Below are 15,273 nucleotides of genomic sequence, written 5' to 3' on the forward strand. Positions count from 1 at the left end.
GAGGTCAATGTTAATGCCATCTGGTTGGCGAGTGCCCAGATAGAATACAAGATGACGCCCCTGCAAACGGCTGAATTAGTCCATTCAGATGCCCGACAGCAGGGCTCTCAGCTGGAAGAAGAGGAAAGCAATGGGAAAGGGTGTGATAAGAAAGAAATACAGCAACAGGAAGCCCGAGATAACTAGTCCAGAAGAAGAGGACCAACAGCAAGAAGCCATGCAAAAAAACACCCAAAAAACTGAGGCAAACAGCTCAACAAGAAAGTCAAAAGAGACACAGATACAAAGAGAAGTAGAAGACACAAACCCAAGAGCAGACACAGAAGAAGACCAAGCTCTGCACAGAGGAATAGAAGGTAAAATAGATGGACAGTATATAGATATAAAAAAATTTTCAAGAACTAATGAAATCATTAAAAGAATGGTTGACATTAGAATTTAGTGAAATGAAAAGAAAAATGAAAACTACAGAAGAAAAAGTGAGTAGAATAGAGCTGGTCATGACAGAAATAGGGAAAAGATTAGAAAATGTAGAAGAATGAGAAACGGCTATAGAAATGGAAGTGAACGACCTAAAAAGAAAATTGGAAGAAAGTGACAAAAATGTTAGAGTCACAGGAGTGGTGAGCTCAGAAAATTGATATGGCGAAACAATATAAAGATAGTGGGACTAAAGGAAGATGAAGAAGGCACAAATATGAAAGAATTTATAAAAAGGATCCCAAAAGTCCTGGGAATGACAGAAATACAGGAAGGAATGGAAATAGAAAGGGCACACAAAACACTAGCCCCGAAACCACAGTCACAACAAAAACCAAGATCAGTTTTAGTAGAATTTCTGAGATACATGACAAGAGAAAATATATTGGAGAGGGCAAGGAATAAAATTAGAGAAGACAAAAAGCCATTGGAATACAAGGGTCAAAAAATATTTTTTTACCCAGACCTAAGTTTTGAACTCCTAAAGAAGAGGAAGGAGTTTAACACAGCAAAATTGATCCTATGGAAAAAAGGCTATAAATTTATGTTAAGACATCCAGCGGTGCTTAAAATAGTTATCCCGGGGGAGCAAAACATATTGTTCTCAGATCCGGAGAAAGCACAAGAATTTGCAGAATGCCTGCAGGACAGAAGGAGAGATGAAGAGATGTAACAAAAACAAAGAATGACGACTACTACATATAAAGATGCACAAATAATGTATAAGTAAGAACTAAAGAAGGGAAAGAAAAGAGAAGTAAGGGAGAGGGGGTAAAAAAGAGAAGAAAAGAGGGGGATCTTTGTTAAATGTGAAGATAAAAGTTTTCTGGGGGGGGGTTGGGTGGGAGACAATAACAGTCACTGTGAAATCAGTTGACGCTTGCGAGCGGGTTCGCAATCCGAATGGAGAGGGGAGCTGTGGTTGCCCGGAAAGGGACAAGGGACAACTCAGAGAGGGGGGGGGGAACACTTGGGGTTAAGGGAATTTTAGATGTGGAAGTTGTTGGAAGTATATTACGTTTTAGAAGTGTTGTCATACATTGAGTTCAAAAAGGGAAAACTGAGAGATGAAAATGGGGAAAAATGGAAAGGTGGTGGTGAAGAATTGGAAATGGCGTGTAAACAGAGTATGAGACGGCCATGACTATATGACTATAAATATTAATGGAATACATAACCAAATCAAAAGGAAGAGGCTATTAAATTTACTGAAAAAAGAAAAATAGATATAGATATAGCATTCATGCAGGAAACGCATCTAACTGAAGTGGAACATAATAAATTAAGGAGAGACTGGGTAGGGCACGTAACAGCAGCATCATATAATTCAAAAACCAGAGGTATAGCTATACTAATCAATAAAAATGTACCAATCAAAATAGAGGAGGAAATAAAAGATCCAGCAGGGAGGTATGTAATGATAAAGTGTCAGATATATTCAGAATTTTGGAATTTGCTCAATGTATTTGCACCTAATGAAGAGGATCAAAAGTTTATGCAAGATTTTTTTTGAAGATTGTAGATACGCAGGGGAATATATTGGTAGGAGGGGACTTTAACCTTAATTTGGACCCAAAGGTGGATAAAACTGGACAAAAGACTAGCAAAAAGAACAAAGTAGCCAAATTTATGGTTAAATCAATGCAGGAAATGAAACTTTTGGACATATGGAGGAGGCAACACCCAAAGGAGAAGGAATACTCATATTATTCGGGTAGACATAAAACATACTCAAGGATTGATCTGTTCCTTTTGTCAGCCCATTTCCAAGGGAGAGTTAGGAAAACTGAATATAAAGTTAGATTGTTATCTGATCATTCACCCCTGTTATTAGCAATAGAAATGGAGGACATCCCACCAAGAACATATAGATGGAGATTAAACTCCATGCTACTTAAAAGACAGGAATTTAGAGAATTTATTGAACTCCAAATTAAAATGTACTTTAAAATAAATACAGAATCAGTGAAAGACAAATTTATATGATGGGATGCAATAAAAGCCTTCATTAGAGGGCAGATAATAAGTTATGTAACGAAGATGAAAAAGGACTACAGTCGGGAAATAGAACAATTGGAAAGGAAATTGTAAGTACAGAAAAAGAACTAGCAACAAGGGAAGATACAACAAAAAGAGAATTGGCAGACAAAAAAAAAACGAAACATTATAAACGTACAAGGTGGAGAAGAACATAATGAAAATAAAGCAGAAGTATTACGAGCTAGGAGAAAAAACACACAAAATACTAGCCTGGCAACTTAAAATAGAACAAGCTAAAAGAACTGTATTGGCATCAAGGAAAAAGAACAAACAAATTACATATAAACCAATGGAGATTAATGAGAACTTTTAAGGAATTTTATGAACAATTATACCAAACTGAGAAGGAGGGGAAAGATGATTAAAATAGAAGAGTTTTTATCTAAAATTGAACTGCCGAAATTGCAAGAAGAGGAACAAAACAAACTGATAAAACCATTTGAAATAGAAGAAGTGCAGGATATATTAAAAAAGCTGCCGAACAATAAAATGCCTGGAGAGGATGGATTCCCAGTAGAATTCTATAAAACATTTAAAGAGTTATTAATTCCTCCTCTCCTGGAAGTCATGAACCAGATAGAAGAAACACAAAATTTGCCAGATTCATGTTAGACAGCAATAATTACAGTAATACCAAAGATGGGGAAGGATCCACTAACACTAGCATCATATAGACCAATATCTCTACTTAATTCAGATTATAAGATAATTGCAAAACTATTAGCAAACAGATTGGCCGACTGTGTACCAAAAATAGTAAAACAAGATCAAACTGGATTTATTAAGAAAAGACAAACAACGGACAATATCTGTAAGTTCATTAACTTAATCCATGCAGTACAAGGAAGTTATATACCAAAAGTGGCTGTTGCTTTAGATGCAGAGAAAGCCTTTGACAGAGTAGAATGGAATTATTTATTCAAAGTATTACAGAGGTTCAACCTACCAGAAAAATATATTAATTGGATTATATAAGGGACCATTGGCGAAGGTGACAGTAAATGGATATGTATTGAACCAATTTATATTAAGTAGGTCAACTAGCCAGGGATGTCCACTATCTCCCTCACTGTTCGCTTTAGCAATAGAACCATTGGCAGAACTGATAAGAACAGAAAATAAAATAAAAGGGATAAAAATAAAGGAGAAGGAATATAAAATCAGTTTATTTGCAGATGACATCATAGTATACTTAACAGAACCAGAAATATCAATAAAAGAACTACATAAGAAATTGAAGGAACATGAAGAAATATCGGGGTACAAGATCAACGCAAATAAAAGTGAAGCGATGTCAATGAATAAGGTGGATTACACAGAGTTCAAAAAAGAATCACCATTTAAACGACAAACACATGCAATCCGATACCTAGGTATCAGATTAAATAATAATTTAGGCCACCTATACAAATTAAATTATCAGCCATTAATGAAGAAATTACAGGATGACTTAGAACATTGGAAAGAATTACCACTAACACTGATAGGGAGGGTAAATTGCATTAAAATGAATGTCTTCCCAAGGATACAATACCTATTTCAATCGTTACTAATTCCCTTAACAGAGAAATTCTTCAATGAACTAAATAATAAGGAAATTCTTATGGAAAGGAGGGAAAACTGAGGATAGTGCTAGATAAATTAACAGAGTGGTACAAACAAGGTAGTTTGCAGCTACCAAACTTTAAAAATTATTATAGAGCAGCACAATTAAGGTATCTATCAGATTTTTATCAAACAAGGGAAAAACCAGATTGGACCAAGATAAAATAGGGGAGAAGGTACCAGAACATATACTTTATAAGTGGGATGAAAAACTGGTACAATATAGAAGTTCACCAGTACTGCACCATCTGCTCAACATTTGGAAGATTCATGTAGAAAGGAAAAAAAACAAATTACCATCTACCAAAATTATTATTGACGCAAAATCAGCTAATCCCTTTCACAATAGATAACCTTTCATTTAGAGAATGGGAGAGAAAAGGAATTAAAAGAATAGAAAATTGTTTTTTGGGAAATAATTTATTATCATTTGAACAAATGAAGTACAAATATGGAATAACTCATGGTACAATGTTTGCATACCACCAACTGAAAAGCTACTTAAAGGACAAATTGGGAAGCAGACTGAGGTTACCAGAAGGAAGCAGCTTTGAATATGTGATTACAGACACAATGATAATTAAAAGATTTATAACATGTAATCAAGCTGCAAGAGAAGGAAAATGATGAAATAAGCTATAAACCCAAGCAAAAGTGGGAAAAAGATTTAAACATAAAGATAAAAAATGAAATATGGGAAAAGTTATGCTCTGGAACTATGAAGAATATAATAAACATGAGGTTACGCATGATACAATATAATTGGTTACACAGGGTATATAATCACACCCCAAAAGTTAAATAAATGGAATCCAACATTATCAGATAGATGTTTTTGCTGTAAGAAGGAAACAGGAACAACAGTACATGCAATTTGAGAAATTTGAGAAAGTGGAAAAGTTTTGGGAAGATCTAAATCAGGTATTAAATAAAATCACAAAAAGCAACATACCAAAAAATCCAGAGAACTTTCTTCTAAGTAATATAAGAAGTAAAGAATTAGGCCTCAAACTGGATGAAGTGCAAAAAAGATTTATTATGATAGCCTTAGCTAGAGCAAAAAAAATGTATAAAGTCAACTTGGAAATCAGAAGAGAGCATGAGAATACAGCAATGGTACATGGAAATGAATAAATGTATTCCATTGGAAAAAATAACATATAATTTAAAAAATAAAGTCACATTATTTGAACAAATTTGGGATCCATACATGGAACACTACAGAGAGGGCATACTGCAGACCTCCACCCCCTAAAATGATAAGAAGACGAAATGACCTGATCCAGTGTGTAAAAGTAGATGACACAATTTTCTTGTTTATTTACAATGTGTGATGACATTGTTTAATGGTTTTATTGTATTGTATATATTGAACGTTTAATGGGTTTGGAGGGGGGTGGGAAGGAGGGAGGGAAGGTGGGGGGAAAAGGGGAGAAAATGCCACTGTGTATATTCAAGAGGGAAATTTTTGTGTATTTTGATTGATATGGCTCATGTCTAACTTGTGGGGGGGGGGGAGAGAGAGAGAAAGAGAGAGGGGTAGTCTTTGGGCAAAAACTTACCATTCACTGGCATGGCTGGCATGACCAGGGACATCTTTGGCCTGTTGGTCTTGTTGTGGCTAATGGCTGGCAAAAGCAGGTGATCCTGCAGAGAGCAGAGTTCAGACGTCAATGGCGATCAATGGCAAGGCGATCCCACCAATGCAGCAAAGACACAGCCAAGAAGACAATAGTTACCCTTCGGAAAGAAACTACATAAAAGGTGTCTTCCCTCCTGTCGATGGCGTCCATGAAGTCATAGTAACTCTGCTTCGGGCTCTGGTACACCTGCAGCTGACTCGAGGTCAACCTGTTCAGAATCAGGTGTCACAAAATTAGCTGTTTGGCGTCAGAAGTATCATGCATTATAGGCGACAAAAAAAATCACTCTAAATTGCGGTTCAGTAAATACAATTTTTAAAATTTAATATTTTGTGAAAAAAATGAAATGGCTGTAATTTCATTGTCCATTCAGAACTCTGTGGGGGAGAGGAGGAAGCTGTTATTGTATTGTGTATCTTCAGGCTCCTGTACCTCCTTCCCAATGGTAGTAGTGAGAAATGGGAATGGCCTGAGTCCTCAATGTTAAAGGCTGCTTTCTTGAGGCACCGGCTCTTAAAGATGTCCTTATTGGAGTGAAGGACCTAATGGCACTGGCCACTATAGCCTTTTTGGGCCTGTGCATTGGCAACTCCAGTGTTGCAACCATTCAGAATGCTCTCCCCGGTAGACCTGTATAAATTTATAACCCCCTGATCACATACCAAATCTCCTCCAGCTCTGAATGAAGGCAAGCCTTCTTTGTGATTGCACGGACAGGCAGACCCCAGGATTGATTTTCAGAGCTGTCGACTCCCAGGAATTTGAAGCTCTTAACCCTTTCCACTGTTGACCCCTCGATGAGGACAGGTTTGTGATCTAATCTCCCCCTCCTGAAGTTCACAATCAATTCCTTAGTTTTTCCAACATTGAGTACAGGGGTGGGGTTGTGACATCACTCAACGAGCTGATCTATCTCACTCCTGTCCACTTCCTCACTGCCATCTGTGATTCTGCTGACAACCAGGCCAGTTTTTGAATGGTGCCTGGCCATAGTCAGGGGTGAAGAGTGAGCAGATCAGGTCAAACGCTTGCAGCAACGAGCAGAATGTAGGAAAACAATGAGGTGATGATGCAAGATAGCACAAAGGTGGAGGTAACAGGATGAAAGCTGGAACATGGTGCTCTGCCCTACATTTTCAATATCAAGTAAAAACCCATTCACCAGAATTTAAGCCACAGACACCCTCAAGCAACCGGCGAAAAAAATAGTGGACAAATAGCTAAAAAAAAACCCCAGAAGTTTAAAATTGTCAGTTCGCCAATCACGCAGTCTCAAGTAAATGGAAAATCCTCATATCTGGCATCTACCAGGATTTTACTGCATACCTTATTTATTTTAATTCTAAAATATAAAAATATAGAATATTCAACTCAACATTTTCAAAATGTGTTATTTAATGTCAATAAACAATTGAACCATGGGTGTAAAGGGTGGGGCCAGTACTGTGCGCACTGCACTCCACCTAAAAGCTCCTTTGCGCAGGCCCGAGGACAGGTCCACGTCCTCCCCCTCCACGTCCTCCCCCTCCACGTCCTCCCCCTCCACGTCCTCCCCCTCCACGTCCTCCCCCTCCACGTCCTCCCCCTCAAAAGATGCTCACAAACTCAAGCTAGCATGCTGGAACATCAGAACCATGCTAGACAAGGCTGACAGCCACCGACCTGAACGTCGGTCTGCCCTCATTGCACATGAACTCCTCAGACTTGACATTGACATAGCCGCTCTCAGTGAAGTCCGCCTGGCAGATGTAGGCAGCCTCCAAGAACGCGGCGCGGGCTACACACTCTACTGGTCTGGCAAGCCTTCGGATGAACGACGCCTATCTGGTGTAGGCTTCATGGTCAAGAGCTTCATTGCCTCCAAACTCGAAAACCTTCCGACAGGCCTCTCGGACCGAATCATGTCCATGCGACTCCCCCTTCAAAACAAGCGTCACATCACCCTCATCAGTGTCTATGCTCCAACCCTCCAGGCGGAACCAGCAGAAAAGGACAAGTTCTACACCGACCTGCGCAACCTCATCCAACGCACCCCTACAGCCGACAAGGTTGTCATCCTGGGCGACTTCAACGCTCGTGTCGGCAAAGACTCAGAAACCTGGCCAGGAATCCTGGGCAAGCATGGCGTCGGCAAGTGCAACGACAATGGGCGCCTCCTGTTGGAGCTCTGCGCAGAACAGCGGCTTGTCATTACAAACACCCTTTTTCAGCAGAGGGACAGCCTTAAGACCACCTGGATGCATCCCCGATCCAAACACTGGCACCTCCTGGACTACATCCTGGTGCGAGAAAGTGACAAACGAGATGTGCTCCACACCAGGGTCATGCCTAGCGCGGAATACCACACTGACCACCGGCTGGTTCGCTGCAAGCTCAACCTTCACTTCAAACCAAAGCCCAGGAACAATAAAGCCCCCAGAAAGAGGTTCAATGTTGGAAACCTGCAGTCAGACGAAGCGAGAGGAAACTTCCAGGCAAACCTCAAAGCAAAGCTCGACGATGCAACCCGCCTCACGGACCCGTCCCCTGAAACCCTCTGGGATCAGTTGAAGACTACCATACTGCAATCCACTGAAGAGGTACTGGGCTTCTCCTCCAGGAAAAACAAGGACTAGTTTGACGAAAACAGCCAGGAAATCCAGGAGCTGCTGGCAAAGAAGCGAGCTGCCCACCAGGCTCACCTTACAAAGCCGTCCTGTCCAGAGAAGAAACAAGCCTTCCGTCGCGCATGCAGCCATCTTCAGCGCAAACTCCGGGAGATCCAAAATGAGTGGTGGACTAGCCTCGCCAAACGAACCCAGCTCAGCGCGGACATTGGCGACTTCAGGGGTTTCTACGAGGCTCTAAAGGCTGTGTACGGCCCCTCACCCCAAGTCCAAAGCCCGCTGCGCAGCTCAGACGGCAAAGTCCTCCTCAGCGACAAGATCTCCATCCTCAACCGATGGTCAGAACACTTCCAATCTCTTTTCAGTGCCAACCGCTCAGTCCAAGATTCCGCCCTGCTCCAGCTCCCTCAACAACCCCTAAGGCTAGAGCTGGATGAGGTTCCCACCCTGGATGAGACATATTAGGCAATCGAACAACTGAAAAGTGGCAAAGCAGCAGGTATGGATGGAATCCCCCCAGAAGTCTGGAAGGCTGGCGGCAAAACTCTGCATGCTAAACTGCATGAGTTTTTCAAGCTTTGTTGGGACCAAGGTAAACTGCCTCAGGATCTTCATGATGCCACCATCATCACCCTGTACAAAAACAAAGGCGAGAAATCAGACTGCTCAAACTACAGGGGAATCACGTTGCTCTCCATTGCAGGCAAAATCTTCGCTAGGATTCTACTAAATAGAATAATACCTAGTGTCGCCGAGAATATTCTCCCAGAATCACAGTGCGGCTTTCGCGCAAACAGAGGAACTACTGACATGGTCTTTGCCCTCAGACAGCTCCAAGAAAAATGCAGAGAACAAAACAAAGGACTCTACATCACCTTTGTTGACCTCACCAAAGCCTTCGACACCGTGAGCAGGAAAGGGCTTTGGCAAATACTAGAGCGCATCGGATGTCCCCCAAAGTTCCTCAACATGATTATCCAACTGCACGAAAACCAACAAGGTCGGGTCAGATACAGCAATGAGCTCTCTGAACCCTTCTCCATTAACAATGGCGTGAAGCAAGGCTGTGTTCTGGCACCAACCCTCTTTTCAATCTTCTTCAGCATGATGCTGAACCAAGCCATGAAAGACCCCAACAATGAAGACGCTGTTTACATCCGGTACCGCACGGATGGCAGTCTCTTCAATCTGAGGCGCCTGCAAGCTCACACCAAGACACAAGAGAAACTTGTCCGTGAACTACTCTTTGCAGACGATGCCGCTTTAGTTGCCCATTCAGAGCCAGCTCTTCAGCGCTTGACGTCCTGCTTTGCGGAAACTGCCAAAATGTTTGGCCTGGAAGTCAGCCTGAAGAAAACTGAGGTCCTCCATCAGCCAGCTCCCCACCATGATTACCAGCCCCCCCACATCTCCATCGGGCACACAAAACTCAAAACGGTCAACCAGTTTACCTATCTCGGCTGCACCATTTCATCAGATGCAAGGATCGACAATGAGATAGACAACAGACTCGCCAAGGCAAATAGCGCCTTTGGAAGACTACACAAAAGAGTCTGGAAAAACAACCAACTGAAAAACCTCACAAAGATAGGCGTATACAGAGCCGTTGTCATACCCACACTCCTGTTCGGCTCCGAATCATGGGTCCTCTACCGGCACCACCTACGGCTCCTAGAACGCTTCCACCAGCGTTGTCTCCGCTCCATCCTCAACATCCATTGGAGCGCTTACATCCCTAACGTCGAAGTACTCGAGATGGCAGAGGTCGACAGCATCGAGTCCACGCTGCTGAAGATCCAGCTGCGCTGGATGGGTCACGTCTCCAGAATGGAGGATCATCGCCTTCCCAAGATCGTGTTATATGGCGAGCTCTCCACTGGCCACCGTGACAGAGGTGCACCAAAGAAAAGGTACAAGGACTGCCTAAAGAAATCTCTTGGTGCCTGCCACATTGACCACCGCCAGTGGGCTGATAACGCCTCAAACCATGCATCTTGGCGCCTCACAGTTTGGCGGGCAGCAACCTCCTTTGAAGAAGATCGCAGAGCCCACCTCACTGACAAAAGGCAAAGGAGGAAAAACCCAACACCCAACCCCAACCAACCAATTTTCCCCTGCAACCGCTGCAATCGTGTCTGCCTGTCCCGCATCGGACTTGTCAGCCACAAACGAGCCTGCAGCTGACGTGGACTTTTTACCCCCTCCATAAATCTTCGTCCGCGAAGCCAAGCCAAAGAAAGAAACAATTATCCCGTTATGATCCCAAGTTGTACATGGATTTTTAAGCACAAATTTTTAATTTAATGCAATAATAGCAGGGACCAGATTATAGCTCTTCATTAAGAAGCCTGTACATATTTATTTAGTGAATAATTTGTTGAACCATCTGACCTGTAACTAATCCAAGGTTAGTCCCAGCAGGGCTGCCCTGTGGATTGGAGACGGCCCTCTGATCTGAACTGTTACCAATCTGAGGTTACTCCCAGCAGTGCAGCCCCTCTGGATTGGATTCGGCCCTCTGATCTGAACTGTTACATACCTGAGGTTAGTCCCAGCAGTGCTGCTCTGTGGATTGGAGTCGGCCCTCTGATCTGAACTGTTACCTATCTGAGGTTAGTCCCAGCAGTGCAGCCCTGTGGATTGGAGTCGGCCCTCTGATCTGAACTGTTACCTATGTGCCGTTTTCAAGGTAAGAATTTTAGACTCTTTGCATAGGACGACCTGATTTTAAGGTGGAAATTTCAAGTTGAGGATTGTCCTGTACAATGGAATATATGGTAAGTAATATAAAAACCGTTCCTGCAACGCCCACTTGTGCGAACCTGGGGGAGTGGAGACACCACGCTGTTCTGAAGGGTTCAACCGCCCACATCCAATGTTAGTGGCTCCTCTAGGACTTTAGACAGTCTGTTAGAGGAGATTAAGGTGTTTTTATACTAAAATCCTGCAACCGTGGAGGGCTGGGCCCAGCAGTGGTCATGAGCGGTTGCAGACTCTAGGGACCAATGGAGGGCACCAAAAACAGGGAGAAGAACCCCCCCCCCCCCCACTGAGAAGGAGAAGCACCGGAGACGACCCAAGGATGGTGACCACCACACCAGACCAGCGAAGGGCTCAGCAGCTGAAGTATCCGAACAGGTCTGCCGGCGACTTACAGTCGAAGGCCCTGCGCAGGCTGCGGACTGCTAGAGACGGGCTCTTGGGAACCAGGATTCGAGAGGGCTCCTGGAGTGTCTCGGGTGCTGAAGGTTTCCTGATCATGTCGAAGGTTTGGATCTGAAGCTTAGGTGGCCGATGGATCGAACAGGACTTTGCAGAGGCTTCTGGAGGCAAATCCATGGACGCTCAGCGACTCTGAAGGGACTCCCTTTTGCTTTTCTTTCTCTTATACAGTCAGGGGACTCTGGAGGACACTAATTGCAAATCTGTATGCCTTAATAGCTCTGTTCTATGGCATGACAATAAAAGAATCTTGAATGTTCAAGATTAGCAGTAGGAATTAAATGCATTACAGAAAACCTGCACGGATATCCTGCCAGTCATTCAGACATTGATGAGGTATTTTCTGACCATAACTGTTCAAATCTCTGGGTGATCTGGAGATGTGTTTAAGAGATGCAGCCCAGATCAAGCAAAACCCGAAGCCCATTTAATGAAGCAGCCAGTTGTCTGCTCACAATCATCAAGACCAGCTCTTAATTCCATACTAAACAGAACGGATGGCGTAGTGCTATGACCGACCAGGTTCGGATCAGTGGCATGGGTTTTCTCCAGGTGCTCCTATTTCCTCCCACCCTTCAAAATATACTGGGATTGTAAGTTAATTTGGGCGGCACGGGCTCGTGGGCTGGAGGGGCCTGCTACTGTGCTGCATGTCTAAATTTAACTTCATTTTGGTCTACAGTGATTAAAAGGTTGGCGACAGCACTGCTGCTGTACTCTGTACTTACGTCCACATCTCCTCCCTTGTGAACCTACAAGGGTCATCTACTGGATCCAGCGCTCCCCGCCACGGCCTCCTCTACTGGATCCAGCGCTCCCTGCCGCCATGGCCTCCTCTACATCAGAGAGGCTGGATGCCAACTGCGAGGTCACTTCATTGAGCACCTCAGCTCTGTCTGTTGCAATAGGGGGAATCTCCCGGTCGGTGACCACTCTTTTCAATTTCCCTGCTCCATTCCCACTTTGTCTGTCTAACGTCTCACGAACCACCAGGCCAAGACTACCCACAAAATGGAGGAACAGCAGCTCATTCCCAGTCTCTGTGGACCTTAAGTCATAGGAGCAGATACAGGCTATTCAGCCCATCGAGTCTGCCCCGTCATTCAATCATCAGCTGATACATTTTCCCACTCAGCCCCAATCCCTGGATTTCTCCCCATAATCTCTGACACCCTGGTTAATCAGGAACCTTTCAATCTCTCCCTCCCAACCAGATGGCATCAACTTCTTCGTTGGCCACACTCCCGTCTCTCCCTTTCCCCATCCCTCTCTCTCCTTTCTACCCCCTTCCTGTGATGAATTCTCGCCTTTCCTCTCCTGTCCTCTTATCCATGACCAATTATCACCTTTTGCTCCTCTTCCTCTCCTTTCTGGGAATGAAAGGGTTATCATACGAGAAGCGTTGACAGCTCTTGGCCTGAACTCATTTAAATTTAAGGGAATTGGTGGGGAGGGGGCCATCTCATTGAAACATTTCGAATGTCGAAAGGTGTGGACAGAGTAGATGTAGAAAGGTTGTTTCCCCATGGTGGGAGAGTCTGGGACAAGAGGACACAACTTCAAGATTGAAGGGCGTCCGCTTAGATCAGAGATGCGGAGAAATTTCTTCACCCAGAGGGTGGTAAATCTGTGGAATATGTTGCCACAGGCAGCTGTGGGTGTATTTAAGGCAGAAACTGATAGGTTCTTGATTAGCCAGGGTATCAGAGATTATGGGGAGAAGGCCTGGTTGAGTGGGAAAATGGATTAGCTCATGATGGTGGGGCAACTTGATGGGCTGAATAGCCCATTTCTGCTCCTGTGACTTATGGTCTTTATGACAGCATTTGTTGACTTTAATGAGGCAAGGGTGTTGCTTTGGCATGACTATTCCTGGCCCATTGACGGATTAAAATTAAGGATGGCCATTGCTTGCCACTGGAACTCACCTTGTGTCGGTGTCTGCAGGCTGAATGGGAATGAAGCGGGGCAGGTTGATTTTCCTCTGCTGTGACCGCTGCAAAAAGAGACAATGGTAATGAACAAATAACACGGTTGATCAAAATCGGCTCTCTTCCCAGGCAGTTCTGAGCAGGGATGTAATGTTGAGGCTCCATCGTGGTCAGGTGGGAGGATCAGGGCGGGCACATAGAGGGTACATTTCCCGCTCCAGAGATCTGTGTGCAAAATGCAGGCTGATGCTCCCGAGTGTGTCCCCTTTGGAAGCATCATTTTTCAGAGAAACTAACATTCATAAGACAGAAATAGGCCATTCAGCCCATCGAGCTAGCCCCGCCATTCAATTATGAGCTGATCCATTTTCTCACTCTGCCCCGCTGCCCGGCCTTCTCCCCGTAACTCCTGCTCTGGTTAATCAGGGACCTACCGATCTCGGTCTTAAATAAACCCAATGACCTGGGGTCCACAACTGCTCGTGGCAACGAATTCCACAGATTCACCAGAAAAAATTGCTCAGCATCTCTGTTCCAAGTGGGTGCCCTTTAATCCCTCTTGTCCTAGATTCTTCCAACATGGGAAACAACCTTTCTACATCGACTGCCTACGCCTTTCAACTTTCAAATTATTTCAATGAGATCACCCTCTTATTCTACTAAATTCCAACGAATAGGCCAAGAGCTGCCCAGCGTTCTTTGTAGGATAATCCTTACATTCCCATAATCATCCTGGAGAACTTCCTTTTGACCCCCTCCAATATCAGCACATCCTTTCTTAAACGAGGAGCCCAAAACTTCTTGCAATACTCCACGTGAGGTCTCATCGATGCCTTGTGAAGCCTCAACATCACATCCCTGCTCTTGTTTCTATTCCTCTTGAAATGAACGCCAGCCTTCACCACCAACTCAACCTGGAACTTTACCTTCAGGACGTCCATCACGAGGTCTCCCAGGTCCCTTTGCCTCTGGGTAGTTTCCATGTTCTCCCCATTTAAAAAAAGTCTGCTCATTTATTTTTTTCCCACCTCAGTGCCTGACTGGACGCTCTCCAAGGTTGTATTTAATTTGCCACTTCTCTGCCCATTCTCCTAATCCGTCCAAGTCCTTGTGCAGCCTCCCTGATTCCTCTGCACTATCTGCTCCTCCACCTACCTCTGTATCATCTGCAAACTTGGCCACAAAACCATCCATTCCATAATCCAAATCATTAATATGCAGCTTCGAAAGAAGTGGCCCCAACTCCGACCAGTCAACCAGAATATGATCCTTGCATTCCAACTCTCTGCTTCCTGCCAATCAGCCAATGCTCTACCTACGCTGGTTTCTTTCCTCTTATATCATGGGCTCTTGCCTTGTTAAGTAGCTTCATGTGCAACACCTTGTCAAACGCCTTCTGAAAATCCAAATACACAACATCTCCCTCATCCAACCTCCCATCAGACCTCTTCACTGGTCACTGGTCAAAAGGGAAGCTCTCGTCAATCCCAGATGTTAATGTTTGCCTCTTGACAACCATCATAAAAAGGTTCACATGGATAAAGGTTATACATGGATAATATATAGAATAATGAGGAGGTAGTATTGGCTATTTTAGAGCAAGTAAAGGTGGATAAATCTCTGGGTCCTGACAAGATATTCCTTTGGAACCTGAGGGAAGTTAGTGGGGGCTCTGACAGAAATATTTAAAATGTCACTGGCCACAGAGGTGGTGCCGGAGGATTGGAGGAGAGCTCACGTTGTTCC

General features: G+C 43.8%; 1 protein-coding gene across 4 annotated transcripts in view; it reads right to left on the reverse strand.

Annotated features, from left to right (window-relative positions):
- Nucleotides 1–15,273, reverse strand: part of LOC138754779 (cyclic AMP-dependent transcription factor ATF-6 beta-like) — a 98,014-nt gene that overhangs the window by 8,829 nt on the left and 73,912 nt on the right. For 3 of the 4 annotated variants that reach the window (XM_069919595.1, XM_069919593.1, XM_069919594.1), the window contains exons 13-15: nucleotides 13,525–13,592; nucleotides 5,865–5,976; nucleotides 5,688–5,772 (exon numbers count right to left, since the gene is read on the reverse strand). In XM_069919595.1, the coding sequence (XP_069775696.1) occupies nucleotides 5,688–5,772; nucleotides 5,865–5,976; nucleotides 13,525–13,592 (265 nt within the window). Of the gene's footprint in view, nucleotides 1–4,822; nucleotides 4,964–5,077; nucleotides 5,101–5,687; nucleotides 5,773–5,864; nucleotides 5,977–13,524; nucleotides 13,593–15,273 lie in introns of those variants that run through there. The other variant, XM_069919596.1, reaches the window with a different exon arrangement.

This window comes from Narcine bancroftii, chromosome 2 (assembly GCF_036971445.1).
Source record: "Narcine bancroftii isolate sNarBan1 chromosome 2, sNarBan1.hap1, whole genome shotgun sequence".
NCBI classification, from domain to species: Eukaryota; Metazoa; Chordata; class Chondrichthyes; order Torpediniformes; family Narcinidae; genus Narcine; species Narcine bancroftii.